The 27,569-nt window shown below is 44.3% G+C and overlaps 1 protein-coding gene across 2 annotated transcripts in view; it reads left to right on the top strand.

The window, feature by feature from the left end:
- The first annotated feature begins 487 nt into the window (after nucleotides 1–487).
- The window catches only part of LOC146185085 (protein turtle-like), an 87,484-nt gene continuing 60,402 nt past the window's right edge, over nucleotides 488–27,569 (top strand). The window contains exons 1-5 of one of the 2 annotated variants that reach the window (XM_084606073.1): nucleotides 488–752; nucleotides 16,494–16,650; nucleotides 20,265–20,446; nucleotides 20,974–21,089; nucleotides 21,725–21,878. In XM_084606073.1, the coding sequence (XP_084462199.1) occupies nucleotides 689–752; nucleotides 16,494–16,650; nucleotides 20,265–20,446; nucleotides 20,974–21,089; nucleotides 21,725–21,878 (673 nt within the window). In that variant the 5' untranslated portion in view covers nucleotides 488–688. The remainder of the gene's footprint in view (nucleotides 753–16,493; nucleotides 16,651–20,264; nucleotides 20,447–20,973; nucleotides 21,090–21,724; nucleotides 21,879–27,569) is intronic. The other variant, XM_084606072.1, reaches the window with a different exon arrangement.

Genomic DNA, 27,569 nt, shown 5'->3' on the forward strand with positions numbered 1-27,569 from the left:
ATTTGAATACCGCGCCAGTGGTATATGCAGGGAAGCTTACACATAAATTTATCTTCCTGAATGGAGTCTGAGGGTGGCTCCGCGCAGTGTGAGAATCTTTATTTGAGCGGATCTTGGTAGTGCAGAAAGGCAACCGTCGTGCAAAATAAGGAATGCCGAGATGTAGTGAGAGAGCAAGAGAGAAAAGAAAATCGAAAGCAAACATCCGAGTGCGGTTGCAGCAGACGGGCCCGCGACCCGTTGGCAACGCCTCGGCGATCCGGGTGTGCAGTGTTCCGCGGTTGGTCAGCGATATAGGCAAAGGTGGCGTTCTGGGGACGGAGAAGATGCGTGCACCCCGCCGAGGTGTAGAGGACAATGGTATGATGAGAAGATACCGCACAGTGACAACCGAAACCTACGTTTTCCGTCGAGCTCCGCTAGCGCAGAGCAGCGCGCAGACGCACGGAGGACCGATGATAGCCGCGCTCCCATTGGCCCGCGCACGCGCTCGTAGCTTCCCCTGTTAAGCGCGCTGCGATTGGCTGTCGAGGAAGCGTTGCGGTTTGTGGACTCCTCGAGAGTCTCCCGGCAAAATGTTGAAAACGCGGTTGGTGTTGTCTCTCGGAAAAGGTTGCACGTAGCGCGTTCTTTTCCCACTGGAATACGCACGAAGAACGTTCTTCTACGGCCCAGCAATCCCGATGAGATGATTGTGAAGCAACCATGCCTACTAGTGGCTCTTCTCCTCTGCCTACGGAGCCCCCAGTCAGGTAAGGCATCGGCGCTTGCTCTCGCGCCTGTCACCGCTTGATGGCCGGTCAGCGCGCTAAGCCTAGCCGCGGCGCTGAGCGCACACCTCGCGATCACGACCGTGCTCATTCGCCGCTCAGACACCGTGCATGCCAAGCAGGGGCTCCGTTGCCCCGGCCGACGCAGTGGCAGGCGTCGTCACTTGGGGCTGCATGTCCGCGGGGCTGCCTGGTTTCGTTGTGCTTTCTCCACGGGGGCGGGGACGCGCGCTCGTCTCTCTTGCGAACCTGTTTCTCCACTGGACGCTGCTGGTCCTGCAGCTTCGGCTATCAAAACGGCGCTGACCGCTAGATCGTCGCTTCCTTCGCGAGGGACGTTCACATCTGGTCTTCGCCTTGTCGCTCTTGCTATGCGGCTATACTCTGCATGGATTCCGTCGCGTTAATGCAGAAAATTACAACGTTAAGCACGCTTCACCTCTAGACACGATTGCATCGAGCGATATGTACTCCGCATGATCGCGTTACGCCGTTGGGTTGCGCGAGTTCTTTTCAGTGCTCGCGGAAAAAGTAAAAAAAAAATAATAATAATAATAAAAAAGCTTGGACCGTGCGGGGCTTGCAGCCTGACTAACGGGTGACCCTGAGAGCGTCGTAGTCGGGCTGAGATCGAAAGCGCCACGGTGCCGCGGACGGTCCTCACGATCGCGTATGTTTGGCCGATCGAGCGTCTGCACCCCTCCAGGAGAGGGAAAGGGCGGTACCGCTTTTTCGCGACAAGCGCTGTATGTGGCCTGCAGTCCGGTGAATACGCGTGCAGCATACCGATAGGCGGGACAAACGAGTGCTGCCGGAAAGTGATGACGAGATTACGAACCACGGTGATGTACACGACTGGCGCGCGTGCGACACTGCATCTAGAGGCTGCATCCCGTGCAGTGCATGGAGGAAGCGCGCGCGGATCGACGGCCGCAGTTGCGGGCGCGCGATGCGCCTGTCGCGTGCGCGCCGATATCGCTCCGGATCGGATATCGCGAGACGTGTTACCCTCATCCTCGCTCTCCGCAGTCCCCGAAGCTGCCGGACATGCGACGCCGCGTAGATGCGCGGCTTATATTGTTCGCACCCTCCTCCTACGACTTCGGTGTGCAAGAAGGACCTCCGGGACTCCGGCGTTTTGCGCGCGATGCCTACCGCGTATTTTACTGTGCAAGCGATCTCGAAGCTTGCCTGATTTATCCCGGTTGCCGCAACATACGATTTGTTTGTTCTCTACGGGCAGGCGAGAAGAGCATTCCGTATTTTGCGTGTCGGAGATTATATTTTGACTGCGTGTATCGATCGATCAGCCGGAGCTGTATTTCTTGCTGCCGGTATAGCGCCTAAAATATTCTAGGCACTATACTGCCGGTGCGTGTACGTGGGTTATTACATTTCTTCTCTGGCGGACTTAGCATTTGACGCGAGATTCCATGCGGGCTTATTGCCTCCAGTGAAGCCAGCAACACACATGCGCAGCAGTATAGCTAGGCTCCCAGTTGGAACTTTAGACCAATGTAGGAAGCAGTCCTACTTTAATGTGTTACACTTATGTATTTCGAAGATTCATTTCGTTTTTTTTTTAAGTATCATGCACACGGAAAAAATAATGCCACAGCAAATGCTTTCTCCTTCACGGTATTGGCGAAGTATGCTAATGTATGTACATTCATGTACCATGGATGACCACATTGAAATGAACCTAAAGGTAAAAATATTTGATACTTCCGTATATGAACAGAAGAACAGCGAAACGATAACTTGCAAATGCAAATGGACGATGGCCCATCATATCCTAAAATCTGATTCTTAGCGTCCTATTTTTTATAGGTGCCCTTACGTACCGAAGTATAAACAGAGCACGCTTTTCCGTTCAAATTAAAATCACGCCTTCTGCATTGGAGATAAGATAAACAACAAAGGACACTGGAGTCTACTACTGGTTTGAACGTACCATGACTTCCAGTTTTAATTATGCAACATGTGAAAATTTTAGAAGGAAACAGCATTTTCCGTTTACTTTTGTCCGCACTGGTACATGCAATCCAGTTCACCAATGCTTCCACTCAGGATAAAGGACATGGTCCTTCAAAATATCTGAACATTTTCACATTTCGCATGTGAAAACCTCAGAATATTTTGCACTTGATGATAAGGACGAAAAACTGCTGTGGTGAATCTGTGTGACTTGTATGTAAAAAGGGCACTTACATCATTTCCTTAGTAACCATTTTGCCAGCACTAAAATTATGAATAATGCTAACCATGTGGATCAAATCGTCTGCATTTTTTATTGAGATCAGTATTAGTCTTTGACATTATATATTTTTCTGCACATTAGGCTACATCTGCAGGAGCAAAAAAAAAAAAATATTTATCTCAGACCATAATATTCGAGGCTAGCTTCAAAACAGTATTAACAATTTTTTTTTTTTTTTTGCAATTAAGTGAACTAAAGCATATGGATAACTCTTAGAGTTTTGTAATATGAAGCTGCCACACCCAAAGTTGACATGAAGCCAGGTGAAATGACTAGGTGTAGAGTCTTCAGAGCTGAACTTAATGGCATTTCTACTTTAGATTTTCCCACTCCACTCAACCAGAAATGTATGATAGATGTATGAGTTTAGCTCTCTAGTCACAGTAGCATGAGTGTATGAAAGACAAAGGAAAATGTGAAGGGGCACAAGACAAGTACCAACTTGCAACTAAATTTTGTTCAGAAGGACATACACAATAAATAGCTGGTCTCAACCACACAACCAGAAACAATAGAAATAAACGGATGGGGATACTGCTACACTCATTGCTACGTGGCATCTGGGAAAATGAGCTTGTGTGTAGCCTTTGCGGGCTGGCTCGCATTTATATCTTTTTTCTTTTTTATTTTGTATGTGTCACAAATTTTTACACTGCTATGAGTGATGTAGCTAGGTGATGTCACTTGCAAAATAAATATATGGGGATCATCCATATTCTCTGTGGTGTCATACATATATATGTGCTTATGGCGCTGTATACAAAATCATCCATATTCTCTGTGGTGTCATACATATATATGTGCTTATGGCGCTGTATACAAAAAATGCTGTTGTCTTGAAAGGATGTTTATAGACTGGATTGTTTGGTCAAGGTACCTGCGCACCTTCGTTGAATGCTGTTCACTAGAGCTCTCTGTGATATCTTTTCTCTCAGTGTCCTTGTTAATAATGCACAAACTTTACAGTTGAGAACTGTAAAAAAAAGCAACTTCATGCTATTTAAGAGCATTCTTTACACTGGGGGAAGACCGGTTCAAGAAAGGCACTACAACGGTCTTCCTGCTTGTTGAGTCCTTGTTTTTTCCTGGAACAGAACAAGTCTACTTTATTTTTTATGTTACTTATAGCAGCCCAATAACATAACATTGCCCGCATACCTTAACTGACATAGCCACTGAGCACGATCAAGGAAATTTTTACTCTCGTGTATGCAGGGCTTGGGTACCATGAGTGATAAAACTTGTTACAATTCCACTCTCAATCGTCTTATCTTATTCATCATCTTATTAATTCAAAGATATATAAGCAGTGGAGTGGTAAAAGAACACAAATGGAAAGAAAAGAAAATGCAGTGGTTAAAAACCACCTGAATTGTATTATGTTAGCTAATACTTTGCGCATCTGATTAATATTGCTAGCAACCTCTGTGGGAAGGTATAGTTCCAGATGTGTGAAGTTTGCGACAGGAATGATTGCAATAAGTATTCAATGTCATATGCAGCGGTGACCAAATGCACTCATTTTAGGCTTTCTTTTCTCGTGTAGCAGAACGAAAGTATCCCATTGGGCACAGAATATCTTGTAGATGTCTAGAAACATTTATAACGGTCATGAATATCTTGGGCTACAAAAGACATCTACAAGACGATGTTCGATGCTTATCTAGAAGACTGCTTCGGAAGGTGTCTGGAAGCTACCTTTTGAAGTATTTTATGTCCATCTACACAGGACAGTTACAAGGCGGCTTACACAAGACATCTTAAGGTGCACTATGTACTGATACTGAGGTATGTTGAGGGTGAGGGAGGAATTGAGGAAATCCCAAAATCGGGGACATGCCTACCTCTGGTCGTATGATATAATGTTCGGTCAGAGGATGAGGTGATCACATAGAGTGGGAGGATGATACAACTTGTAGAAAAGGACAATGTGGAATACTTTTCTATGTGATCTCAGCAATGGGAGGCAGATATAAGATTTTGCGTATATATATACCTCCTGCATGGGATTGCACTCTGCAAGAATATGTACAGTTATTTTTAACCACATCAATATCAGTAATTATGGGTTATTGTCATATGAATGTTGTATGACACTATTAATTTTATATAACAGGTTTTAACAAAGAACATTTAAAGAGAATGTCCGTCAATTACAATACTCAGAATGCAAAATTTGAGCGCAGCTTTGCAGGTATTTTAGTTTTGCAATATGCTGAGATAAAAAAAATATGAGAAACATTTCTAAACATGTGCAGTTAAAGCCTACTCAGTATTATCCTTCCCAAATTTGTACCCCAATTACACCACATGTCATCTCATACGTAAGATACAGTTCTAAACTGCCACATCATATGAAAGACCTCTCGACACAAGCCTCAGTCCGATTTCCATGTCATCACCCCATCTGACAGTTTTCGAGTTGGCAATCTGGCACTCGAATAGCAATCTATACCTCCTCTATGCCTGCAATCCATGTCACCTGCCAAGTCCAGACTGCTAGAGCTATGATCTTTATCCTTCGTTCACGATGCCCACCTCGCCACTACATTGGCGCCTCTTCCTACTCTGCCTTACACTCTATTCTGCCTTCCCTTTTCCACTGGTATCCACCACCTCACTCTCCATGCAAAGCTTGACATAGCTTTTTTTTTTTTTTTTTTTTTTTTTTTGCAGTAAGATGGACACCCGGGGCACCCTATTTCGCATCCACATTAAGCTCATTAAGCTTCGTCTTTACGTGTAGGACGTCTGCATTAAGGCGTCACTCTGTATCCCAAAGCTGTCATTTGTCTGCCTGAGCAGTCTCTGTTCCGGGTGGCCATAGGGTGCGGAAGGCCGAACAGAACCTTTGTTCCAGGTTGCAACGCCAAGTATGATAGGGTGGCTAGACCTATGGTAGGTCGGGAGGTGAGCTTATGTGGGTGGCCGCCAGGCCCACCGTGTATATCTGCCTACTCGTTACTCTGATGGCGACGCCGCGCGTCATTAAGAGCTATGTTATGTCATAAGATAGCCTAGCATGCGATTAGCATTTTAATTACCGTAAAAACCCGTCTATAATGCAGACCCGCACATAATACGAGGTGTAATTCCGGAATAGCGAAAACAGCGAGGAAAGATCAGCTAAAGTATTTATTTGCACTACATTTCGCATATGCTCCGAGAATCATACGCGTTTTCGCATCCAACGCTGCCCCGCGCTAGGTACTGATTGATTTGATTATAGGAAGGGAAAGGCACGGTAACTGTCTCACTTGTTTTCTGTGGACACCTCAACCGCGCCGTGAGGGAAGGGAGGAAGGTGGGAGTTGAAGTGGAAAGCGAGAAAAAAGGAGCCGTAGTGGAGAGCTACGGAGTAATTTCGACCACCTGGGGATCTTTAACATGCGCTGACATCGCACAGCACACGGACGCCTCTTCGTTTCGCCTTATCGAAACGCAGCCGGGTACTCCGGGTACTGTGCCGGGTACGCCGGCACAGTAGTTGGGCGTCTTACCACTGCACCACCCCGGCGGGGCCCGCGCTAGGTACGAACCTTCTGTGTCGCGCTCCCCTTCTCGCGGAGGAGAATTTCACGTCCAGTGGTGAGAAGAGCAGCTCAAATTCGCCCCGGCCACATGGTCCAAAACCAGTAGGCCGCTTCCAGCTCGGATGCGGGACGGCGGCGCACGAGCGGTCGGCCGCTTCGGGGTTTCGCTATCGTCGTTGTCCGGTTCGCGTATCGTCTGCCGAGATTGCATATCTTCCTGTAGAAAGCCTGTAGAAACTCTTCTATACCGCCCCGCCGCGGTGGTGCAGTGGTTTAAGGTTCCCGACTATACTACGCCGGAGCACCCGGGTTCGAACCCAAACGCCGGCGGCTGTTGATGGAGGCAATTATTATTTGAAACTTAATTGTCACTGATACAGGAGGTTCCCCTACTCCCCCACCCAGGTACGCAGACCCGAATAGGGGGCTGGGACTCCGCGACTAGAAGCGCGCAAGGATAGATACATTGATTCTTCGCGGCCTCAGCCGCCAGGCAGACTTCTTTTTGGGCCATACTCAAGGGTTTCGCTATGGAGAAGGGATTCCCAAGCTTTCGTGTCATGAATGTTGGCCACTGTCCCAGGCGAAAAGGGTCATTGCCAGATTATGTGTTGTAGTGTACCTCTCTGTCCGCAGTGTTTACAGTTTTCGTGTTTTCTGTCATCTACTTTTAAATGGTGCAGCCATACCGGGTTGGGGTAATTTCCGGCCTGTAGTCTGCGAAGACTTTTGGCCTCTTCGTTGTTAAGCTCTTTATTTGGAGTGGAGAATGCTTTTCGTTTTTGTTTGTAGTATTCACAGATCTCGTGGTAGGTTTTTAACCTCTCCTCGGGTTCTGGGTTGTCGACCTGCTGGACGTTCGTCCGATGGTAGATATCTCGGGCGAGCGCGTGAGCGGCTTCGTTTCCAGACACCGATCCGTGGCCTGGGATCCATTTTATTGTGAAGATCTCCCTGGATTCGAGAATTTTCTTAGCCGCGGATGACACTCTTCCTTTTGTCAAGTTCCAAATGGCTGTTTTGCTGTCGCTTACAATCACTTAGCTTTTGTGCCGACGCAGGCTAGCGCAATTGCTACCTTTTCAGCGATGACTGCATTTCTTGTTTTTATAGACGCCGTGATTAAAGGGGCTCCGGCTCCGTCCACCACACACTGATGGGGCTGGTGCAGGTGGGTCACCGCCGCTTGCGGCGGGGGCTAGCCTGGCACCGAATTTTTATCTGTTCTAGGCCGTCATTGCACACGCCACCGCTGGTGGTGGACGACAGCTGTTGTTGCGGCGCGCGTCTTTCTTTCCCTCTTCCTTTTCTTATCTATATTCTCTTCTATCTGCACGAGGCAGCGGAGGTGGCTCAGCTACAGAGCCAGTAGCAGGCCCGTGCATTTTCTTTTCTTTCTTCCTACAGCCACAACAACAACACTGCTGCGACTGCAGCTCCCAATTTCCCGGTGGCTGCTTCAGTGTACGCCACGGAGTTCGGGTCAAGCTTGCCATCTCCTTTTCGATGGCTTTGGCTCTGTCCTCTCTTTGCTGTGAATGGGGCTCGTGTTTCATGGCATGGGTAGGACGCCCCGCCGGGGTGGTGCAATGGTAAGACGCCCGACCGGCCCGACTACTGTGCCGGAGTACCCGGGTTCGAACCCGGCCTCGGCGGCAGGTTTTCGATGGAGGCGAAAAGCAAGGCGTCCGTGTGCTGTACGGTGTCAGTGCACGTTAAAGAACCCCAGGTGGTCGAAATTTCCGGAGTCCTCCACTACGGCGTCTCTCATAGCCTGAGTTGCTTTGGGACTTTAAACCCCACAAACCAAACAAACCAAACTTTCACTCCCACCTTCCTCCTCCCTTACGGCGCGGTTGAGGTGTCCACAGAAAACAAGTGAGGCAGTTACCGCGTCTTTCCCTTCCTATAAATCCATCAATGGCATGGGTGGGATTCACAGGTTGGCTCTGCAGTTTTGGCTGAGGTTGATCTTGGGGTCCATCCCTCTGTCGTGCTGGAGCCCGACCCATTCTAGAATTTCCCTTCCCGTCTCGGATTGACTGAGTCTCTCCATTTGCGCTATTCTTGTGACTTCCATTCCTCCCATGTGTTGTGTACCCCCATTCCCAGCAGATTGGTCGTGGAGGTGCAGCTGGGAAGGCTGAGTGCGCTTTTGATGCTCTTCCTTATTACGACGTCTATTTGTTCCTTTTCCCTTACTGCCAGGTTTAGGTAGGGTGTTGCATATCTTACCCTACTGAATATATAAACCTGTACTAGTCTTAGCAGGTTGTTTTCTTTGAGTTCTGGTTTTGAGAGATCCGGTTTTCCGGATCTGATTAACCTCGGGCACTTTTGACTGTCCACTGTGATTTCGAAGGCTGGTCGTTTTCTGTGGACACCTGAACCGCGCCGCGAGGGAAGGGAGGAAGGTGGGAGTTAAAGTGGAAAGCGAGAAAGAGGAGCCGTAGTGGAGGGCTACGGAGTAATTTCGACCACCTGGGGATCTTTAACGCCGCACGTTAAAGATCCCCAGGTGGTCGAAATTACTCCGTAGCCCTCCACTCTTTCTCGCTTTCCACTTTAAATCCCACCTTCCTCCCTTCCCTCACGGCGCGGTTCAGGTGTCCACAGAAAACGAGTGACAGTTACCGCGCCTTTCCCTTCCAGTGAACCAATTATTATTATTATTATTCTCCTTTTTGTTCGTGTAGATTAGTACGGAGCTCCGATTTTTGCGGTGAACACTTGAGCCCTATATTTTCCGCGTACTCTAGAGTTTCTCCTGTATTTCTGCGTCCTAGCCTGTGTTTAACCAGATGTTGATATCATCTGCGTAGAGGCTAAACTTGATTTCTGGTATTGTTTTTAGTAGGGAAGGGATCGGTTAATCACTGCTACGTTGAAGAGCAATGGCGAGAGCAACGAGCCTTGTGGTGTGCCTCTGCCTGTTGTCCTGATGACTGGGGATTCTGTCTCTAGGAAATTTAGCTTGAGTCTTCTGAGAGAAAGCTGCTTGCGTAAGCGAAGCAAAACAGAGTACGTGGCGTCCGTGTGCTAGCTGTGCGATGTCAGTGCACGTTAAAGATCCCCAGGCGGCCGAAATTACTCCACAGCCCTCAACCACGGCGCGTCTCTCATAGCCTGTGTCGCCTTGGGACGTTAAACCCCCCCGTGCATTTTTCGAAAGCGCGACCGCACCTTGGGAATAGTGGTGAAGCGTCCGCGATTTGGTTGTAGGGCGTGACCAGCATGGATGGATAGGCTAGCGGGCGACCCTGGCAACGCGCCGAGTCATCCTTTTGGCATCCCTACATCTTGAGAGGTGCGATCGACCTTCTTCCGGTCGCGTATGCGTCGCGGGCAGTGGTCGCCGTGGTGTCAGCGTAGTGAAACGGACACCACCGAAAACGTCGGCCGACATCACCGCTAGATAGCGCTTTCTCTCATCGCAATCCTGTGTTTTCCTTTCACTGTGTTTTCCTTTTATTGTTCTTTCCTTTTATTTCGGTAAACGTTTTGGTTTTGATCGGACTCGTGTAAACCGACGTCCACCCGTTACAAAGGACACGACCGCGAAATCATCATCATCAGCCTGATGCTGCTAGTTGCATATAGTTAATACAAAGTGGATAGTTGAATATAATGAGCAGGAAAGATGACATGATAAAATAGGGGGAAAAAAACCCCTCATATTATACGCGGGGTTGTATGTGCTCAGTTTAGGTTAGAAGTATAATACAATACTGGGATATTTGCATGATAAAACTGATTCCAGCGAAATGTTATTTTAGTAGTACGATGATGAGGTGTTAATTTTGTTTCTTAATATTTACTTTTATTAACCATTCCTTGCACCATTTCTTCACAGTGACAAAGTTTGATAAAGTATGCCTGTTGTCAGTGAAAAAATAGCTTTGTGACAAGCCTATTCAACACACATCAAATGTAAGGTTGATTTTGTGTGTGCACAAAAAGTTTGGACCCATTCCCTGCAAAGGCTGTCCATTAGCCACAAAGCACAAGATTTGGTTCCATTGTTTGAGACTAAGAAGTTAAGGTATGACTGGATGACAGCACTTACATAATCAGTTTTAAAGAGTTTCTTAGTTAAAAATTATATGCAATTGTTTAGTGGGAAGTATAGCTGTCTTGGAGTGGGTGCGTTACAAGTTATGGAGCTTGATACATGATATCGCTATACTTGCCAGCGCACATGTGATGTGATGAGAAAATGAGAAAAACAGAAGAAGTACCAGCAGAGTTCTCCCAAATATTTTAGTGGTTTGGCCTCAGTTTGTATAAATGGGCATCATTTTGCACGTGGGTTAATTTTGCCCAACCAGTTAGGTTGCATTGGTTCAATCAAATAATCTCACTTCTCATGGTAGACGTGCATGTAAATATAGTGCCCTCATGAGTTTTTAGATTTATGCTGAAGCCTTTTGCATTTGTCTTGATATGTGGCTGTCCAGGGTGACCAGCCTACTGTGCTGTTGTTTGAAGTGCTAGAAACTCAAGACATATCTAGAACAGCATTGCTCAAGCAGTATTCACTGGAAGGTTAAGCAGTGAGGCAGCAGGGACACAGTTTCATTATTCATATTTATATCACGTTGACCAAAACATGTATTAACCCTGCAGTTATGCTTGTTGCTGACCAGTTTTTGAGTTCAAAGTGTCCCACTTAGCAGTCTTTAGTGAAAGAGAAACAGGAGATGCATTTGTTTTGTGGTATCTGAATCAATTAGACCACATTATAGTTAGTTCCTTGTAATATGCACATTATAGAGCACATATATTATTATTATTATTATTATTATTATTATTATTATTATTATTATTATTATTATTATTATTATTATTATTATTATTATTATTATTATTATTATTATTATTATTATTATTATTATTATTATTATTATTATTATGTTTGCCATATTATGCATATTATTATTGCATTGTATATGCACATTATAGTGAGTTGCTTGTGATATGAGGTGCTTGTTAGTTAACACTGATTTTAACACTATCGCTTTAAAGGCGCCCGATTCTCCATAACATCTGGCATAGGAGTTGTAGGCATTGGCAGTGTGAGGGAAAAATCACAGCTCTGCATGGCAGTTGCTAGTTGGCAGACAACACATGACAGGAAAAAGATAGCATGGCACTTCCAACTTGGTCGTCGCCTTTGAGATGGGGGTGAGATCGAAATCAAGCCTTTCAGGATGCTTGCATCCTTAGTTAGACAGGATGTCCTTGCAGGCAATGTGATTGTACAGCTTGGTTAAAGTGGCGATTTATAGCTAATATGTGTGGTGATCTTTCGTGTAGTGAGGTATTTTACTATTTTGCTAAGGAGTACGTGTAAGACGAAGATCAAATCAGTCGATATTGTCGACCATAAACCCTGGCCGCTCATTGGGGGGTCAAATTCTAAAGTTAAAGCTCAGCTACTTTGGTCATCTGATGAGAAGAGAGGAGTCGCTGGAGAAAGATTTGATGTTGGGAAAGGTTGAGGGTCACCGGAGAAGGGGTAGGCAGCGAACGCGATGGTTAGATGGCATCCTCGATGTGCTGCAGATGAAGTTATGTGATGTTAGAAGATAGTGCGAGACCGGAAAGCGTGGCGTGATATGGTCCATAGGGTCACGAAGAGTCGGACACGATTGAACGACTGAACTGAACTGAACTGATGTGTAAGACAACAGAGGCACAAATTTAAAGATTGCTGATTAAGTGAGTAGCAAAGGGCATGAACACAAACAAGTATTTGCAAAGGGAGCCGGCAAATGGGAGCCGTTAATGCTGTCATGTCATACCTTTAAATCTGGAGCTTAAGTATCTCTCCATATCTTTTCTTGAATTATGTAGCTTTGCTTTGTGTAAAGCTGAAGAATGACTGCTAGAGTAAACCAGTCTGTTTTATTCTTTTTCATGCAACATTTGGTGTTGTACCTCTGAAAGACATTTTTTGCAGTATGTATGGTTTCATTGCTTTAGGATAATTTATGCTACAGTCAAAATGCTTGATCATATGTCATGAAAATGATCTACAGCTATCGTGTAAATGCAACTTCGCAACACCTACAGTGCATAGCCTTCTCTGTTGCAGCTGCCAACAATACTAGATGGGGATTCTTGGTAACAAAAGCCAGTATAGGCTAATTTCTGTTATACATGGATAATGTATGTGAAGCTTAAATATTTAATGGGCATCAAGCATCACTTTAGTACACATCCGTGAGATGTAAGGCATCATTGCAATTATTGCCACAAAGGATATTTCCTTATATCTGCTACCTTGGTAATGTGCATGAAAACATAGCTTCTTGTTTTTCTGGGCCTGATCTGAGCTCAAGATATGAAAGGAGTGGTGTATATTTTAGTAATCAGATTGTTTACATGTTGGATAAATTTCTACTGTTTGTTAGAAAGGTGTTGCACATAAATTTCTTCTTGTTGCTGGATGCAGATGAGGAATGGAACAGCAAATGCTCCCAAAATGAAACCTTTCAATCAAAGGTGGAGGTTGATTTACCGTCATGATGTCATGGGTCTTGCAGCATATGGTGTTGCAGGTAGCTGTTTGGTATAAGATGATTTGACCATATTGTCACGAAAAGCAGGGATAGACTTCACGAAAAAGACAGGCGATGCTTTATGAGCAAGCAGCATTGCGCAGACAGCGCACAACCTGGTGTTCTCAGGTGGCGATATTGTCACGACAGGTCAGATCCATTAGCTGGAAGGCACCCTTTAAGGGACATTTACCTCTTCATTCTTGAATTTTCTATCTCACCATACCAGGTGCTTCAGCGAACTTGCAAGGGTGAAGGAACGGGCTAGTTGGTAAATCATCTTGGAAAGCAAAACAGCGCACTTCAAAACACAGACACAGAAAGGGAACAACAACACAACGCTGACACAGTTCAGTTAGTAGCAATGGGGAGTTTGAAAGGAAAGACAGAGAGGTCGGCTGTATGGGGGGTTTGAAGCAGATGACAAGATGTTGCAGTATTAATTTCTGAAACTATAAAAGACTAATTTTCTAAAGCCCTGTAATGCGAGGAATTCAAATGATTTTTTTCCGCTTGAAAATGAATTGTAAGTGCATTAGACGTGCAGAAAGCTTGGGCTGCGATTGACTCGCTGCAGCGACTGCAGCGCCGAGTTCGAACTGCAAGTGATATTGTGTCATGTCATGTAAAATATTTCGCTTCACAACTTGCTGCAAGGAAAAGCGATCATCGTCAAGTGCATATTGTACTGATTATTTTTGACAGTGACAAAACAAAATAAAGCGCATGACATGGCACAGCAGTGCAGGGAGTTTGAATTTGGTGCCATGGTCATCCGTTCCATCTGCACAGAGCGTCCTGCTTGTCCAGCGTGCTTAGTTTTGGTTTTGTCAGCAAGAGAGCGCCGGGTTTCCTTGCTCTGTGCTGCTTTGGAAAATAAGTTTTTCTTCAGTTCATAAACTGACATGGCATCAATGTTAACGGCTTCAAATTCCTCATTAGCACTAACTAGTGAACTGCATAATTAGAAAGTTAATTGAAGATCAAGTATATATTTTAAAGCTGAGAAATGTTATGGAGCTCACTCACTTATGTCGCAGCTTGCTCATTTCACTAAACTCAGCAGCATTGTGCAGCAAAAGGTGAGCGTTGTGTGGCATGAGAGTGGCATTGAGATTTCGCTTCGAATGAGACATAGGTGGTCGTTAACGGAAAGCTGCCACATGGTATAGCACATGCAAAAACCAGAGCCACATATGGCTCTGGTGAAAACTGCGCAGCTAGAGGGCTGCTTTTTGTCACAGACGTGCATTGTTTTCACAGCCCAGCCGGTTTGAGAAGAGGGTTGTGCTCATACCTTACGAGTGGGCAACCAGTTGACCATGTGTACATCTATATATGGGCTGCATGAAGCGACGGTCAAGCCATGCAGCAGGGTAGCTGCAAGCCGTGTTTGGATATGGCAGCACGTGGTGCACGTTTATCCTTCGTGCTGGTGTGAAAACAAACACGAGGGACCTTTTTTATAGGAGCGAGTTTGCCTCTTTCACCTTCACGATGCATGTATACGCCGCGTGCATATATATATATATATATGCAGATAATTGAAAGGGAAATGAGGGGCTCGTTATTACAGAGTTAAAGGAGTTGACAGTCAAAGAGCCTAAGGCAAACATTGGGGATTTTAATTTTTATTTTGTTTTTGGTATCTGACAAGAATAGTCCTATGGTGATTATCGGGATAAAGAATATTAAACGACAAGCGGAAGGAAAAACAACACGCCGATGGTGGGATTCGAAACCACGACCTCCGAATGTTGCGTCCAGATATATATATACTATACAGCTCTACTTTGGACCTGATTGATGGTAAAATTGCGAAATTAGACAAATGTCACTCTTGCGCATGCAAAAATGATGATTGTCTACATCATTGTGATAAATAATAATAATAATAATAATAATAATAATAATAATAATAATAATAATAATAATAATAATAATAATAATAATAATAATAATAATTTATCATTCTTATAGCTGACATTTATATATATATATATATATATATATATATATATATATATATATATATATATATATATATATATATATATATATATATATATATAACTTGGAAGGAACACGAGATATGATTAAACTGCATTAAACTGCATCATAATGCACCAGGTGAAATTTACTGTTCTCCGTTGTGTACCGAAAGCAGCGGTGTACCATGCATGTGTTACAGCTAAGGACACAAGACACCAGTACAAGCACTATACTAGTACACTCTAGTTTGGAACGAATGGCTCACGGTAGCAGGAAAAGAACTGCTTACAAAAATGGAAACTAATGCTTTCTCAGCTTTTTCTAAGATGAGGTTTTGAGACTTTGCTCATCAGCTCTTTGGTGCGTCAAGTTAAAATCTGTGGTGCTTCTACTTGGCTGGACAATACACCAGTTTCTTGTAGTACCCAGTGTGACACCACACAGTGTGTTTGCTCTTACAGAGCTAATAAGACATGCATTCACAGGAGCAAACAAAATGTGAAAGGGCAGCACGATCGTGCTTCTCAACCTGTTATACTGTGTACAGTGCCTTTGTTAGTGACAAAAGCAACAGTAGTGCCATTCCAGCTGTTGTCTCCTCTAGCACTGAATACCTGCAGCCTCATTTCTAATCTGAGAACTTGTCATGTGACTTGTCATCACCACACCTTAAACGAGCTTTCTCCGGGGCCAGACACATTTCTAACTGCTGCGAGTCTAGCGCTGAATGTGACATGACAGATTCAAATGACATGGGGTCAAAAGCAATGACACTCCTGATTGAGCAAAAAAGGGTAAAGAGCTTACTGCGCATTGTCTGCTTTTCATGCCACACATCATATGTCTTATTAGCCAGATTAGTATGTTGTGGGTGTTTCAGTAACGTTGGCATGAAATTTCGCCGGGCCGAAGGCTTCAGCGCCCCATAAACTATTTTCATGCACATAGTGAGTATGGGAAGCCTGATTGTGGGTTCACCATACATCACATAGCTGTGTCAGACTATTACTGTTATGCTCCTCAGTAGGTAAGACACCTTGAGAAACCAAGACCGGTGTTGTGGGAAAAAAAATCTCAAAAACAAATGAAAATGTTCAGCTGTAATATGAAACTGGACAACATGTCCAGCCAGAACATTTCTTGCTTCTAGCTGGATAGTGTTCAGTTAGCTCCAGCTAGAATCTCTTTCACTTGCAGGCGGAAAATTCCGCTTCCAGCCATTCCAGTCAAAAACTCCGCTGTAAAAGTGCATTTTCTAGCCCATGCTCATTTGGGAATCTGTGCATTTTTTTGTTGACATATCTTATGCTGTGACCCACACCTAGTGGTGCGAGAGCCTGAGCATGCCACCTCTGTCATTGTGCATGCTGTGCAGATGCGTCTGGGCTGCCATCTCAGGAGCCGGAACACATGACCGCTCTGCTGGGGCAGGATGTGATCCTGCACTGCCCCTTCGAGTACCCCGATGGCATGCCCGTGCCCTACCTGGTCCAGTGGCACAAAAAGGACCACAAGATACCCATCTACATCTGGTGGGCACTCACTGTTCACATCCATGGTGCTTGCATGCCTTGTGCTTCAGAGCAGTGGTCTTGTAAAACAAGCTGATGAGAGATGCAAGGGTAGAACAAGGACAATTCATAACATGGAGCGATGGGGACTACATTAGGGACAAATAGAAGTCAGTCTGTACCACCAGGGTACTGCATCCCCCTAATCTCAACGAGAACACACTCATCGAAAGTGGACAAAAAAAAGAATGAGATATGGGTGTTGTTATCACAAGCCCACTTAACAAATAAACTGTGTGCCAACACCCATGTTTGGTGCGGGTCTCGGAGGCTGTGCTATGCCACAGCCATCAAGTTCAACGCTGTGGCAATGTGGCCATCTTGGTAAGGAATTGAGGAGTCTGAGTTGACTGGCAGGTACATTTGTGATTTCAATTCTTGTTGCCTCTACATGCATTTCTTGTTGCCAGACAAATATCAGCATAGTCAGAAAAAGGCAGAGAATCAGGTTTTGCTGAAAACAATAATTGGATGAATTTGTCTTCAGTGTCACTTTAATATGAGCCCTTTCTGGGATAGGGACCAACTCTGGAGCCGGTTACCCTGCAAAGTACCACTGGAGAATGCAGCTGATAGTGCCTCTCTGAGGGCTCCTTGAGCTGATTGCTTGGACTGATTGTCACTATATTTCGGTTAAATCCCATTGCATCTGCAAGCCACCTGTGATGCCGCAATTAAGAGGATTAAGTGCAACATTTTGAAAGTCGGCATCAGCTGGGGAACTTCGTTTCAGGCGAACCTGCCGCTACACTCTTGAGTTGTGTTCAGCCGTAGGTGGTGGTGACATTCAGCTGGAGTTTGCTGGCATAAACTTGGTTTTCAGTTAATTACTGTTAGCGATTGTTTAACAAACTGCAACCTACGGGGCATAAGCTATAGTACCTTGACTTTAGTGGACAAAACCTAATTTCACCTTGGTAAGTGCAGTATTAATTACGTATTTGATAGGCCTGTAAAAAAGTCATGCTAAACTTGAAGATAAATTTTCGAGAACTGCTGTAAGTAGAGTGAAAGGAAATCCACTTCTACTTCACCGAAATCTCCTTGATATTGGGCTTCAGAATAGTCTATGTACACTTACGCTAAATGCAAGCATTTTGTGGGACATTATGTTGTATGTCACATCTGCTCATTTAGTTTAGCGTATACGAGTGATAGCTTAGTAGTGCCATCTGGCTGTTAAAACTGGAACAATTTTTGTCACCAAACTGATCTTTAGGTTGTCTAGGCCAGAATTTATGGCTGATACGCTTCAATATAAGTGAGGTGAGGTGAAGCAAAAGCTCAATGCCTCATTTATGACCAGCAAACATACTGAAATACTCACTCCGAAGATGGGGTCCTGCTCTTAAGCGCACTGGCAAGTTGTAAATCCTTTTTAGCGTATGCAAGAGGAGCACACTCTAAACTCAAGAAATAGCGTACGTAACATGAGCATGCGGTAAGGCTCAATTTTAAGTAGCGTTTGGCGAATGCACATTATAGATCGAGTTATTTTTTTACGATATGCTACTTTTTGACACATATATGGGTACACCGTGGTAAAACTGCCTCTTGCTATCGCTGTGTGTACCTTGAAAGCGGTATCACAAAGAGAGAGAGAGAGGGAAATCTTGGATTGCATCATTGATCATAAGTGGACTGTGCACTTTCTAGTTTTGTTCAGAAACAGTGACAGACGTCCTCAGGTAAAAATATGAAGGGTCGGCTAAAACCGAAAAACACTTGTTTTGGGGCATGTTGAGGCTAATCGATGGTTGTTTTGTCCAAATGACTTTCCTACCTCATTCCTCTTGGAAATGCACAAATGTTGAGGTGGCACCCAGATCACTGTACCACTGATATTTTAAACTCGAGTCTCTGAGAATTTTGCCGTAAGATATTGCTTCCTCCTTCAAAGAGTGCACTGGCATGGCCGAGCATCTAAGCCCAGGCAGCCTACTGAATCTAAGGAAGTTTTTCATCGTCTGCAGCGGAGTTAGCCGGGCTCATGAGCAGTGGATTAGCCATCTCAAAGAAGATTACTTAGTCAAGGCTCTCATGTAGAGTTGCTACATGTGGAGTTGCAAAGCTCTCATGTACGGTGTTAGTTCAGTGCTCTCTGTCAGTTATCAAGCCTTGGAAAAAAACAAAAAAGCTTCTTCATAGTGAGCTCCTTCATAATGGTTTTCTACCTGACTCTTGATGATGTTATGAGGCGTTAATACATATTAATTCTACATTTTCTTGAGAGCATTGGCTCTATCAGAAAAAACAACTGTTTGTATAAAGTGAACATTATCTGCAAAAGCGTCTTGAAATGGCCTGTCCTTTAGAGACCTTGGCTTTGTTACCCGAGTTATGGAGATGCTTCATTTTGAGAAGGACCTCATATTATGTGTGCTCTTTTTTTGGAGTGAAACTTGTTGCCCTAATAAATATTAGAGTGCATAATGAACTCGTCAGATGAGGACCTAAGAGTGCTAGCTCTGAAATTTTGCAGTGTTCTTCTTTAAAGTGCTCAGATGAGCTGCTTAAGAAAGCTGAGTGCGGTACCCATCGTGACTAGTAGTTCACAGGTGATCCCTAGATCAATCTTCATATTTTTTATCCTTGCGGAAAATTTAGTTGCCAGGTAAATTTGTGCATTACGAACAGACCTACGGACTCGAAGTTCAGAATGAATGCACTCAAAAACATTTCAGCCAAAAGTTCAAACTTGTACTCACATCAGTAATGTCACCATTGCTCTGCTTTTAGAAACTACATGCATGAGCCTAGCTAGACCCAGGTGCCTTTTAATCTACGTCTCTCAAGTACTCTTGTTGAAAGAGCATTCTAAGTTGAGTACTGCTAACAGAGACTTTGCAACATAGTCAGCATCTTATACAGGCCAACTAATACAGCTAATTGTGCATGGTGTATATGCCATTGAGATGAAATAAATACTGAATCTCTTTAATGCTGTCGCCTCTCATGAAAATTTCAAAAGCTTTTTTTTGTTAATAATTGCCCGTGCAACTAACCGAAAAGCACCAAAGACATCCTACGATTTTTGTTCAAAATAAGCACCGGAAAGTTGATGGCCTAGTTATAGATGGTACCATTGATCATATATATAATAAAAGAATAAAAAAAATTCTGCCCACAAAAGCAATGCAAGTGTACTATATCTTAAATGGCCCATGAATTACTGTTCATTTTTCTCTTGTTTTTCTCAGCCTTGCTTGTGGGCTAGAAGCTGCGAAGGGCACATCCATTGCCCCCCGTACTGATTCAACACGCCACATGTTCCCAGTGTGGGCCAGTCACTGTGCTGCGTGCTCTGTCAGTTGCATATCGATAGCGCCATTTCTTTTTTTGTTTTAACCTACACTGTCTCCCATACCTCCAGTGGTGTTTTCCTACACTGGTGTAGGCTGGTGTAGGTTTACAAAATGGCCCTTCGGTCAGGCCAGGTTTACGCTACACTTGGGCAGGCAGATGACAGTTCGATTTTCAACTAGGCCGTTGGAGCACTGTCACTATTGATTTCTTGTTCTTGGTAGAGGCAGACGTTTCGTCAGTGTGTCAAGTGGGAGGATCTGCCTTTGCAGGTACGATGGCTACCCTCCGCATGCGGCCGACGACTACAAGGAGCGCATTTCCCTTTCGGGCCAGTCGTCACTGAACCTGACAAATGTGCGTGAGTCGGACAAGGGCTGGTACGAGTGCAAGGTCTTCTTCCTCAACCGGGAGACCATTCGCAATGGGACCTGGATATACCTGGATGTGCTGGGTGCGTGCCCCACTCATGCCACTCCTTGCACAATGTTTAGTTTAATTTAATGATTTTTTGGTTACCCTCAGAAACCATTGTAAAAAAAATTGCAGAGGTTTAGCGTGGCTAAGCTTAGTGTACCATGCGAAAGCAATAGTTCGGTGTAGTTTGTGTTAGTAGATGGTCGATGTAGATGACATCTTGAGGAAATATACAGTGCGATCAGAGATGATGAAAGAAGACAGACATCTCTGTTCGTGCTATTTCCTCAAGATGAACATAACCCAACTAGCCCAACTTGCCATCCTACTGCGATGTAGATGGCATTGCTATATTCTCATCTGCTGTATATCACGCCACCTAAATTGGGGGGTTAAATAAGGTCCAGCTTTAAATCTTGACGTTAAAGCATTAACAGCTCCTATAGATGTGATGTGCATGTGAGTCTGTATGCTTTGTGAAGTGCAGAGGGCTGAACTGAACTCTGGGATTCCTGATTGCGGTCGCTGGATTCTGATGAGGCTGTGGCTTTTGCCTTTGTGTAGCTCCACCGCACTTCAAGTCCAAGCCAGAGCAGATCATCTATGTGAAGGTGGGCGAGTCGGTGGTGCTTCCCTGCGAAGCTGAGGGCACCCCACCCCCCACCATCATATGGTACAAGGTGAGTTGCTGCTTTGCATCCTTTGCTGCTGCCACCCGGCAGGGGAAGGAGAAAAATTTTATTCGTAATTAATGTGCCTTGAAAAAGCTGCTGGGGTAGGGTAGTAGAATATGTGCTGCCACGTTATAGTAACTCAGTACAGACAAACAATTGGGCATTCTGAAAATATGTACTCTTCTCCAAGCTCAATGGCTTTGTATGCTTTGGCAGTAATCATTCAGGAAACTTATATTCTAGGGAAAGCACCTTCAGTGGTCCTGGTTGAAGAACAGTGGCATTTCTCCAGCGACAGTGGTTAGGGCCACATTTCTCTCTGTTCTGTGGTATTGTTAGTGTTGTGGCGACACAACAGTAATGAAGAAGACGAGGAAAGAAAGAGCATGTTACGTTGACACGGTAATCATTGGCGAGTTTTTTATCGAGTGTATAAAGGTGTATAAAGAAATGATACTAGTTATGCTGTTGCACATGCACGGTTGAGGGAATTGAGAATGCGCTGTTGATGACACAGAATGAAGAGGGAATATGGGAACTATGTCTGCACTAAATGGAAGGGATGTCTTTCCATGAAGTACTAGGCGTGCCGGTTGGCTGTCGCCCCAAATGTTGGACTGATCTGGGCCTCTGTCATGCAGGACAACCTTCCCCTTGAGGAAAACAGCAACATCCAGATCCACCCAACAGAGCTGCGCATTTCCAGCCTGCGCCAGACAGACGTGGGGGACTACACCTGTATGGCTCGAAACTCAGAGGGCAGTGACTCTGCGCTCGCCAAGGTCATCGTCGCTGGTGGGTTACTGGAATTTGCTCAGCTCATTTCACAGCCCAAGTCATGCAGGCTTTGTACCTGTGGGAGAGGAAAGCTTCACTTTCTTTGGTCACGAATGAATTGAATAGCCTTACAAGTGGCGAGCAGAAAACGGAATGCATATTTGCACTCAGAAAAAATAAAGTAGGGCTACCATGATGTTTATATATAAAAAAACAAACAAACTAAAATGAGTTGTTCAAGCCGGGAATAGATAGTGAGGGGATTTCATCTTGCCAAAGCAGTTGGAATAGTTAGGAATGTTGTGCACCTGCCAAGGTGGCTCAGTGGTTTAGACGCTTGGCTACTGAACCAGAGGTCAAAGGTTCGAATCTAACCACGACAGCTGCATTTCGATGGAGGCTAAATGCAAAGGCGTCCATGTGCTGTACGATGTCAATGCACATTAAAGATACCTAGGTGGTCGAAATTATTTTGCCTTTTGCATTTCACCTTCATAGAAATATGACTGACAACGCTTGGATTTATTCGTGCAGCTTTGGGATCAGCAGGCAAATGCCAAAACCGCTGAGCCACTGCGGCAAGTCCCAACATTATGATACAGTAAAATTCATAAATTCGTTGCCCATTAATTATAAAATTCAGATTATTCAAACTAGGAGTGCGGTTCCAACTGATGCCCATATGAGTCTGGGGTTTTAGGCACTCATTGATTCGAATGTAACTGGGCTTGCAATGGTTAATTCATACAGGGGGTCATGTCGAGGTATGATTCCTGAAGCACTGATCATCCAAATAGACCTCCTGATGCCTACGCATCTCAGGCCTGCTCGCTCGGAAGTCTGGGGGTCAGAAGGCCCCCAGTGCCGAAATATATCCTAGGCATAGCTTCAGTATTGCTTCTCCTAAATTCACGCCACTTTACCACTGTCTTTAGGCATGCTCATTGGCGTCACTGGTCATTTATCTTTATTTTGGAATGTTGTCACGCCTTTCTGATGCCTGAGTCTCTTCCATCCATGCGCAAGTGCACTGAACCATCCCACGTTTCACGAAGCATACTAAACAGAACCATTTGTGAAGAGGCATTATAGCTACTGCATCGCATCGTGAAAAGGGCTGCAGAGGTACCTATGACCTTGGAGCAGCTCTTCAACACCCCTGACAATGTGTGCAAAGCACTTGACTAAATTGCAAAAAAGTTGCTGTTGTTTAGTTTTAATTTTAAATGAATGCATAGACAAGCATATTCAGGCATTTATTACATAAACTTACCATGATGCAAACAGTTTTCATCAGTTTTCTAAGGGCCATTCGATTACTCAAACTTTGGTATTTAATATTTTTTTTTCGATTCCTTCCTTGGCGGCTAAATGAACGAGATTTTGCTCTATCTAAATAAACAGGATGAAGCACAAATTTTCTTGTGTGTGTGCGTGCGGAGGTCAAACCTAAGGGTGTGTGAATACTCTATAACCGAATACGAATCCAACAAGTGCTCGAATTATTCTATTGAATCGAATACCTAATGTTCAGATGACTGAATATTTGATATATTTTGCGACATGCTCAGTGCCGGCGCAGGGAAGATGAGGTACAGTAAAATCTTGTTAATTCGACCCTCGAATTATTCAATTGAATCGAATACCTAATGTTCAGATGACTGAATATTTGATATATTTTGCGACATGCTCAGTGCCGGCGCAGGGAAGATGAGGTACAGTAAAATCTTGTTAATTCGACCCTCCTAAATGTGGAAATTCTGATATTTCGAACAAGGAGGGTGGTCCTGGCCAATGCCTGTGTAAATCTGTGGTGGCAGATGCTCGCTAAGTTGTTAATGGGGGGGAAGGGGTCACACTGAGGCGTAACCCACGAAGCCATCAATTCAGTGAGCATGAATTGCATGGAATAACTGGTGCCCGCACACATCAGGCGCATGCTCTGTAGCAAGCGCAACTACCATTGGAAATCTCCTATAGATGAAATATAGCCCACTTTCAGTTACGCTTCTCTTAAATTCAGACCTTAGTGCCGCTGCCATCGGGCGTGTGCATTAGCCAGTCGTGCCATTTCAGACACTACTTTGTGCATCACCGGTATTTTAGTTCTATGGTAGTTTTACTTCTAGAGATGACATGATGCCGTTCTCACACCTACACATATATGTATTTCCATCCCTTGCATCATTGTGTTTCCTGTGTAGCTCGACTATACTGAACGCGGTGAAGCATTTTCAAGATGCAATGGCTATTTGCGGAGGCACCACTGCTGCTGTGTAGCACTGCTAAAAGATCTGTGGAGGCATTGACAATTCTGGTCGACGTTTCCAATTGTATGCGCGATGCAAAGCACTTTTTATATTGCAAAATGTCATCTTCAGCTAATTATCTCAAATGTATAGACATCCATATTCCAAGTGTTTGTTAGTAAACTTATTATGATGTAAACAATTCTCCTTTGTTTTTTAGGGATATTTGATAATTCAAACTTTTGGATAATTCAGATTCAAGCGTGTTTTCCTGGTCCCTCAAAAGGCTGAATGAAAGTCTCTTGAAGGGCTGTTTAAGTTGGACTGTGCTGCAAAAAGTTCGATATTCAACTCAATTTGATATTTGGTTCGAAAGCTAGTGTTTGGCGTTCACACATATATGACAAGAATCATACAAGAAGAAGCTACTCGTATTCAAGCACTCACATTTGGGTTTCGGATTGAGCTCCTTCACTAAGGTATCACTCCTCTCATGTGGAGCAAACCCACAAAGAAAACTTTCAAATGACAAATTCACTGACACTGTGGTAGGTAGGGAAGTGGCTGGGAGATGCCAGTTTCTTTGGTGGAAGTACTAGCGTTCAGTCGTGTCAACGCAGCACAGCAGTCATTTCTTTGTCACTAGCTTTGAAATAGTCCTCGCCACCCTTTAAAAGCCAGTGCAGCTTTTGAAGCAATACAAAAAGACTGTGGTCCTTAAACATAGTTTCTTAGTGCACTGAACTGACTGGCGGCATTGGCTGAGCCATTTAAAACTAGGATGCATTTGTTGCAGAGTTTGATACTCTTAGTTACTCTGTGTCCAGTGTCATGAATTGCAGGCCTCGTTTTCTTCATCGAACAAATTAAATGCAGCAGCCCAAACTTCAGCTTCCAGCAGAGGAAGTACTCTAGCAGGAACAGATAAAGCAAGCATAACAACTTTAGCGAAGGCAGTCCATTGCTGTAGTGGCCATACTAGTCATAAACCCATGCTGACACTCTCATCAAACAGTTTTAAAAGAAGGATATTCCCCAATTAGGGCAGAATGTTTGCCACATTTCTGTTCGAGACAAAAGTACTTTACACATTTTCAATCGTTTGTTCACATAATCAGGCATTGAACACGGTATCTAACAGAACAAGCGTTTTGCCTTCTGTACATAGAGCATCACATGAGATTTATCCTACAGTGTGTGAAGAGGCTATAACTGCACTGTGAACTTTACAGTGCTGATGTGCAGTATGCACGATACATTGGTCCACTCTTTGCTGCTTGCCACTAGTACGTAAGCAGAGGGCGGCTAGCAAAGTCTAATGGTCAGTCCATTCCATTTCATTTCTCTTGTTTTATTTCCGGGTTGTCATCAAACACAAGGTCTAATCAAATGCTTACCTTACCAAATTGTGCATTGCTTATGGGAACAAATTTTTTAAGACGAAAGCCTTTATAGGCTCATGAGTGTGCATGCGTGCGTGTATCCACCCCAGAAGGTGTCGCATTCAACCTGTCAATCAAATGACGGGGGTTTCTGTTTAATCTTAAGACGAAAGGTTGTCCTCCACCGGGAATCGAACTCCTACCCCTCCGATCACCAGATGAGCGCATTAACAGACCAAGCCACACTGGGCACGTGAAAAACATATCTTTGTTCTCCTTGTCTAGCATCATGCTAATGCAGTTGCCATGGAGACCATCGCCGCTGACATCATGGTGCATAACAACGTGACCTCATGGGGAGAGAACGGTGGCGTGATGGAAAATTCTAGAAAGTTCATGTGCGTCGAATCTGCTTCAGGCGCTTGCGGCTTATGTCAGAATGTCACATGGGTTTGAGAATGCAGCGAGATAGGAGTGACACCATACTGCCATTCTGACAGTTGAATGAGCACTGTAACGAATGCATGCCAAGGAATGCCAAGGCAAAAGCCTTTACAGGCTCACGAGTGTGCAAAGACTCAACAACCACTGCGCTATAATAGCTTTTGCCTCATCACACTTTAGGGGTCCAAAGTGCCCCTTCGAATTTTTATTGCTTTGTTCAGTATAGCCAAATAGAATGGTGCCAGTCATCGGGCTTCCTGCTTGGGATTGCAAAAATAAAAGGCTTCCCTGGATTCTTAGCATTTGTTGTACTCAAAAGCACAGCACGTGGGCACATTTTTTTGTTCGTGGCCCCCTCATCCGGGTATTCACAATGTGAAGCAAAACTTGAGCTTAAAGCTCATAAGCTTAAATGGCTCACGAAAAGCTATTTACGAAAACTAGAAAATGCACATGAGCAATAGACATTCCTTCAGTCGTCACGGCAGCACAAAAATCGTTAAGATATCTTTATTAGCACAGAAGGTATGGGCGATCGAAAATGATGCTCCTCTTCACCTCCTCAACTCAACCCTTGCCGGCATGCGAGAAAAAACAAGTAAACAAGTTGCAAAAGTGCCCCGACCCCCCATGTCCCGTCCCACCCGCGTAACTTGAGAGCGTCCAATGAGGGGATGTTTCGGCCCAATCTGTCGTGAGTGGTTGCTAGGAGCACATTTGAAAAAAATATTTGTAAATTATGCACTCCTCTCAAAGCTTTCAAATTTGACTTGAATACTTGTAAGGACCACCTCTATGGATTTCTTGCATTAGAATATTAGCACAAATAGTATTTCAGAAGCCTTCTAACTCTTTGCATACCAAGCCCATTGAGTATGGATCACCAGTGACCTGTAGGTATTGCACATCATTTCACTGCTACCAATGAACTTTCAGGCTTGTTATGCAATCATTTGTGTAGTTCAAGAAGTCAACTTTCCACATCGAAATCATTGGCGACTCTGGCACAAGACAAATTTTAGTACGAGACTATGACTTTGCCATGCTATGACAGTGTATCACTTTGTTTTGAACCATCTTGTGAACATCCTAGCTTTTATTGTTTCTTACTTTTGTCCATTGCAATAATTTTTTGAGTGCTGGTTATTAAGCGAAAACCTAAGGTGATGTCAGATAGTCTGATTTCGGATGTAAGAAGGATGTTTGCTGTACAATGGTTGCTCTTTGCTATCTGTCTACATTATGTGGCTAATATTTGGTACCCCATGCTTGCAGATATGGCCAGCACCAGTTCTGCCCCCCAAAATAACATTAATGTAATAAAATAAATATGAAATAACATAAATTGATTAAAGGGACAGAACACCGGAATTTAGTCCTCGATTTTTTTTTTTCGCCGCAGGGAAAAGATTGATGTCTAAAATGTTAGATTCCATAACGGTTTTGTTAGAAATGCTGCAGAAAATTTTTACTGCGAATTTTTCGATCAATGCGTGTGCCCGGTTTTATGTAGTCCGATGCTGGAAACCATGAGCAGCGACCCCGATGACGACTGGTGGTCGACAAAAAAGACGTACCGAAAACAAGTATAACTTTCACTTGCCAGACAGTAATCAGACATTTTTTGTGTAGAG

Source organism: Amblyomma maculatum, chromosome 6 (assembly GCF_055883805.1).
Source record: "Amblyomma maculatum isolate TAMU_Amacu chromosome 6, ASM5588380v1, whole genome shotgun sequence".
Classification (NCBI taxonomy): Eukaryota; Metazoa; Arthropoda; class Arachnida; order Ixodida; family Ixodidae; genus Amblyomma; species Amblyomma maculatum.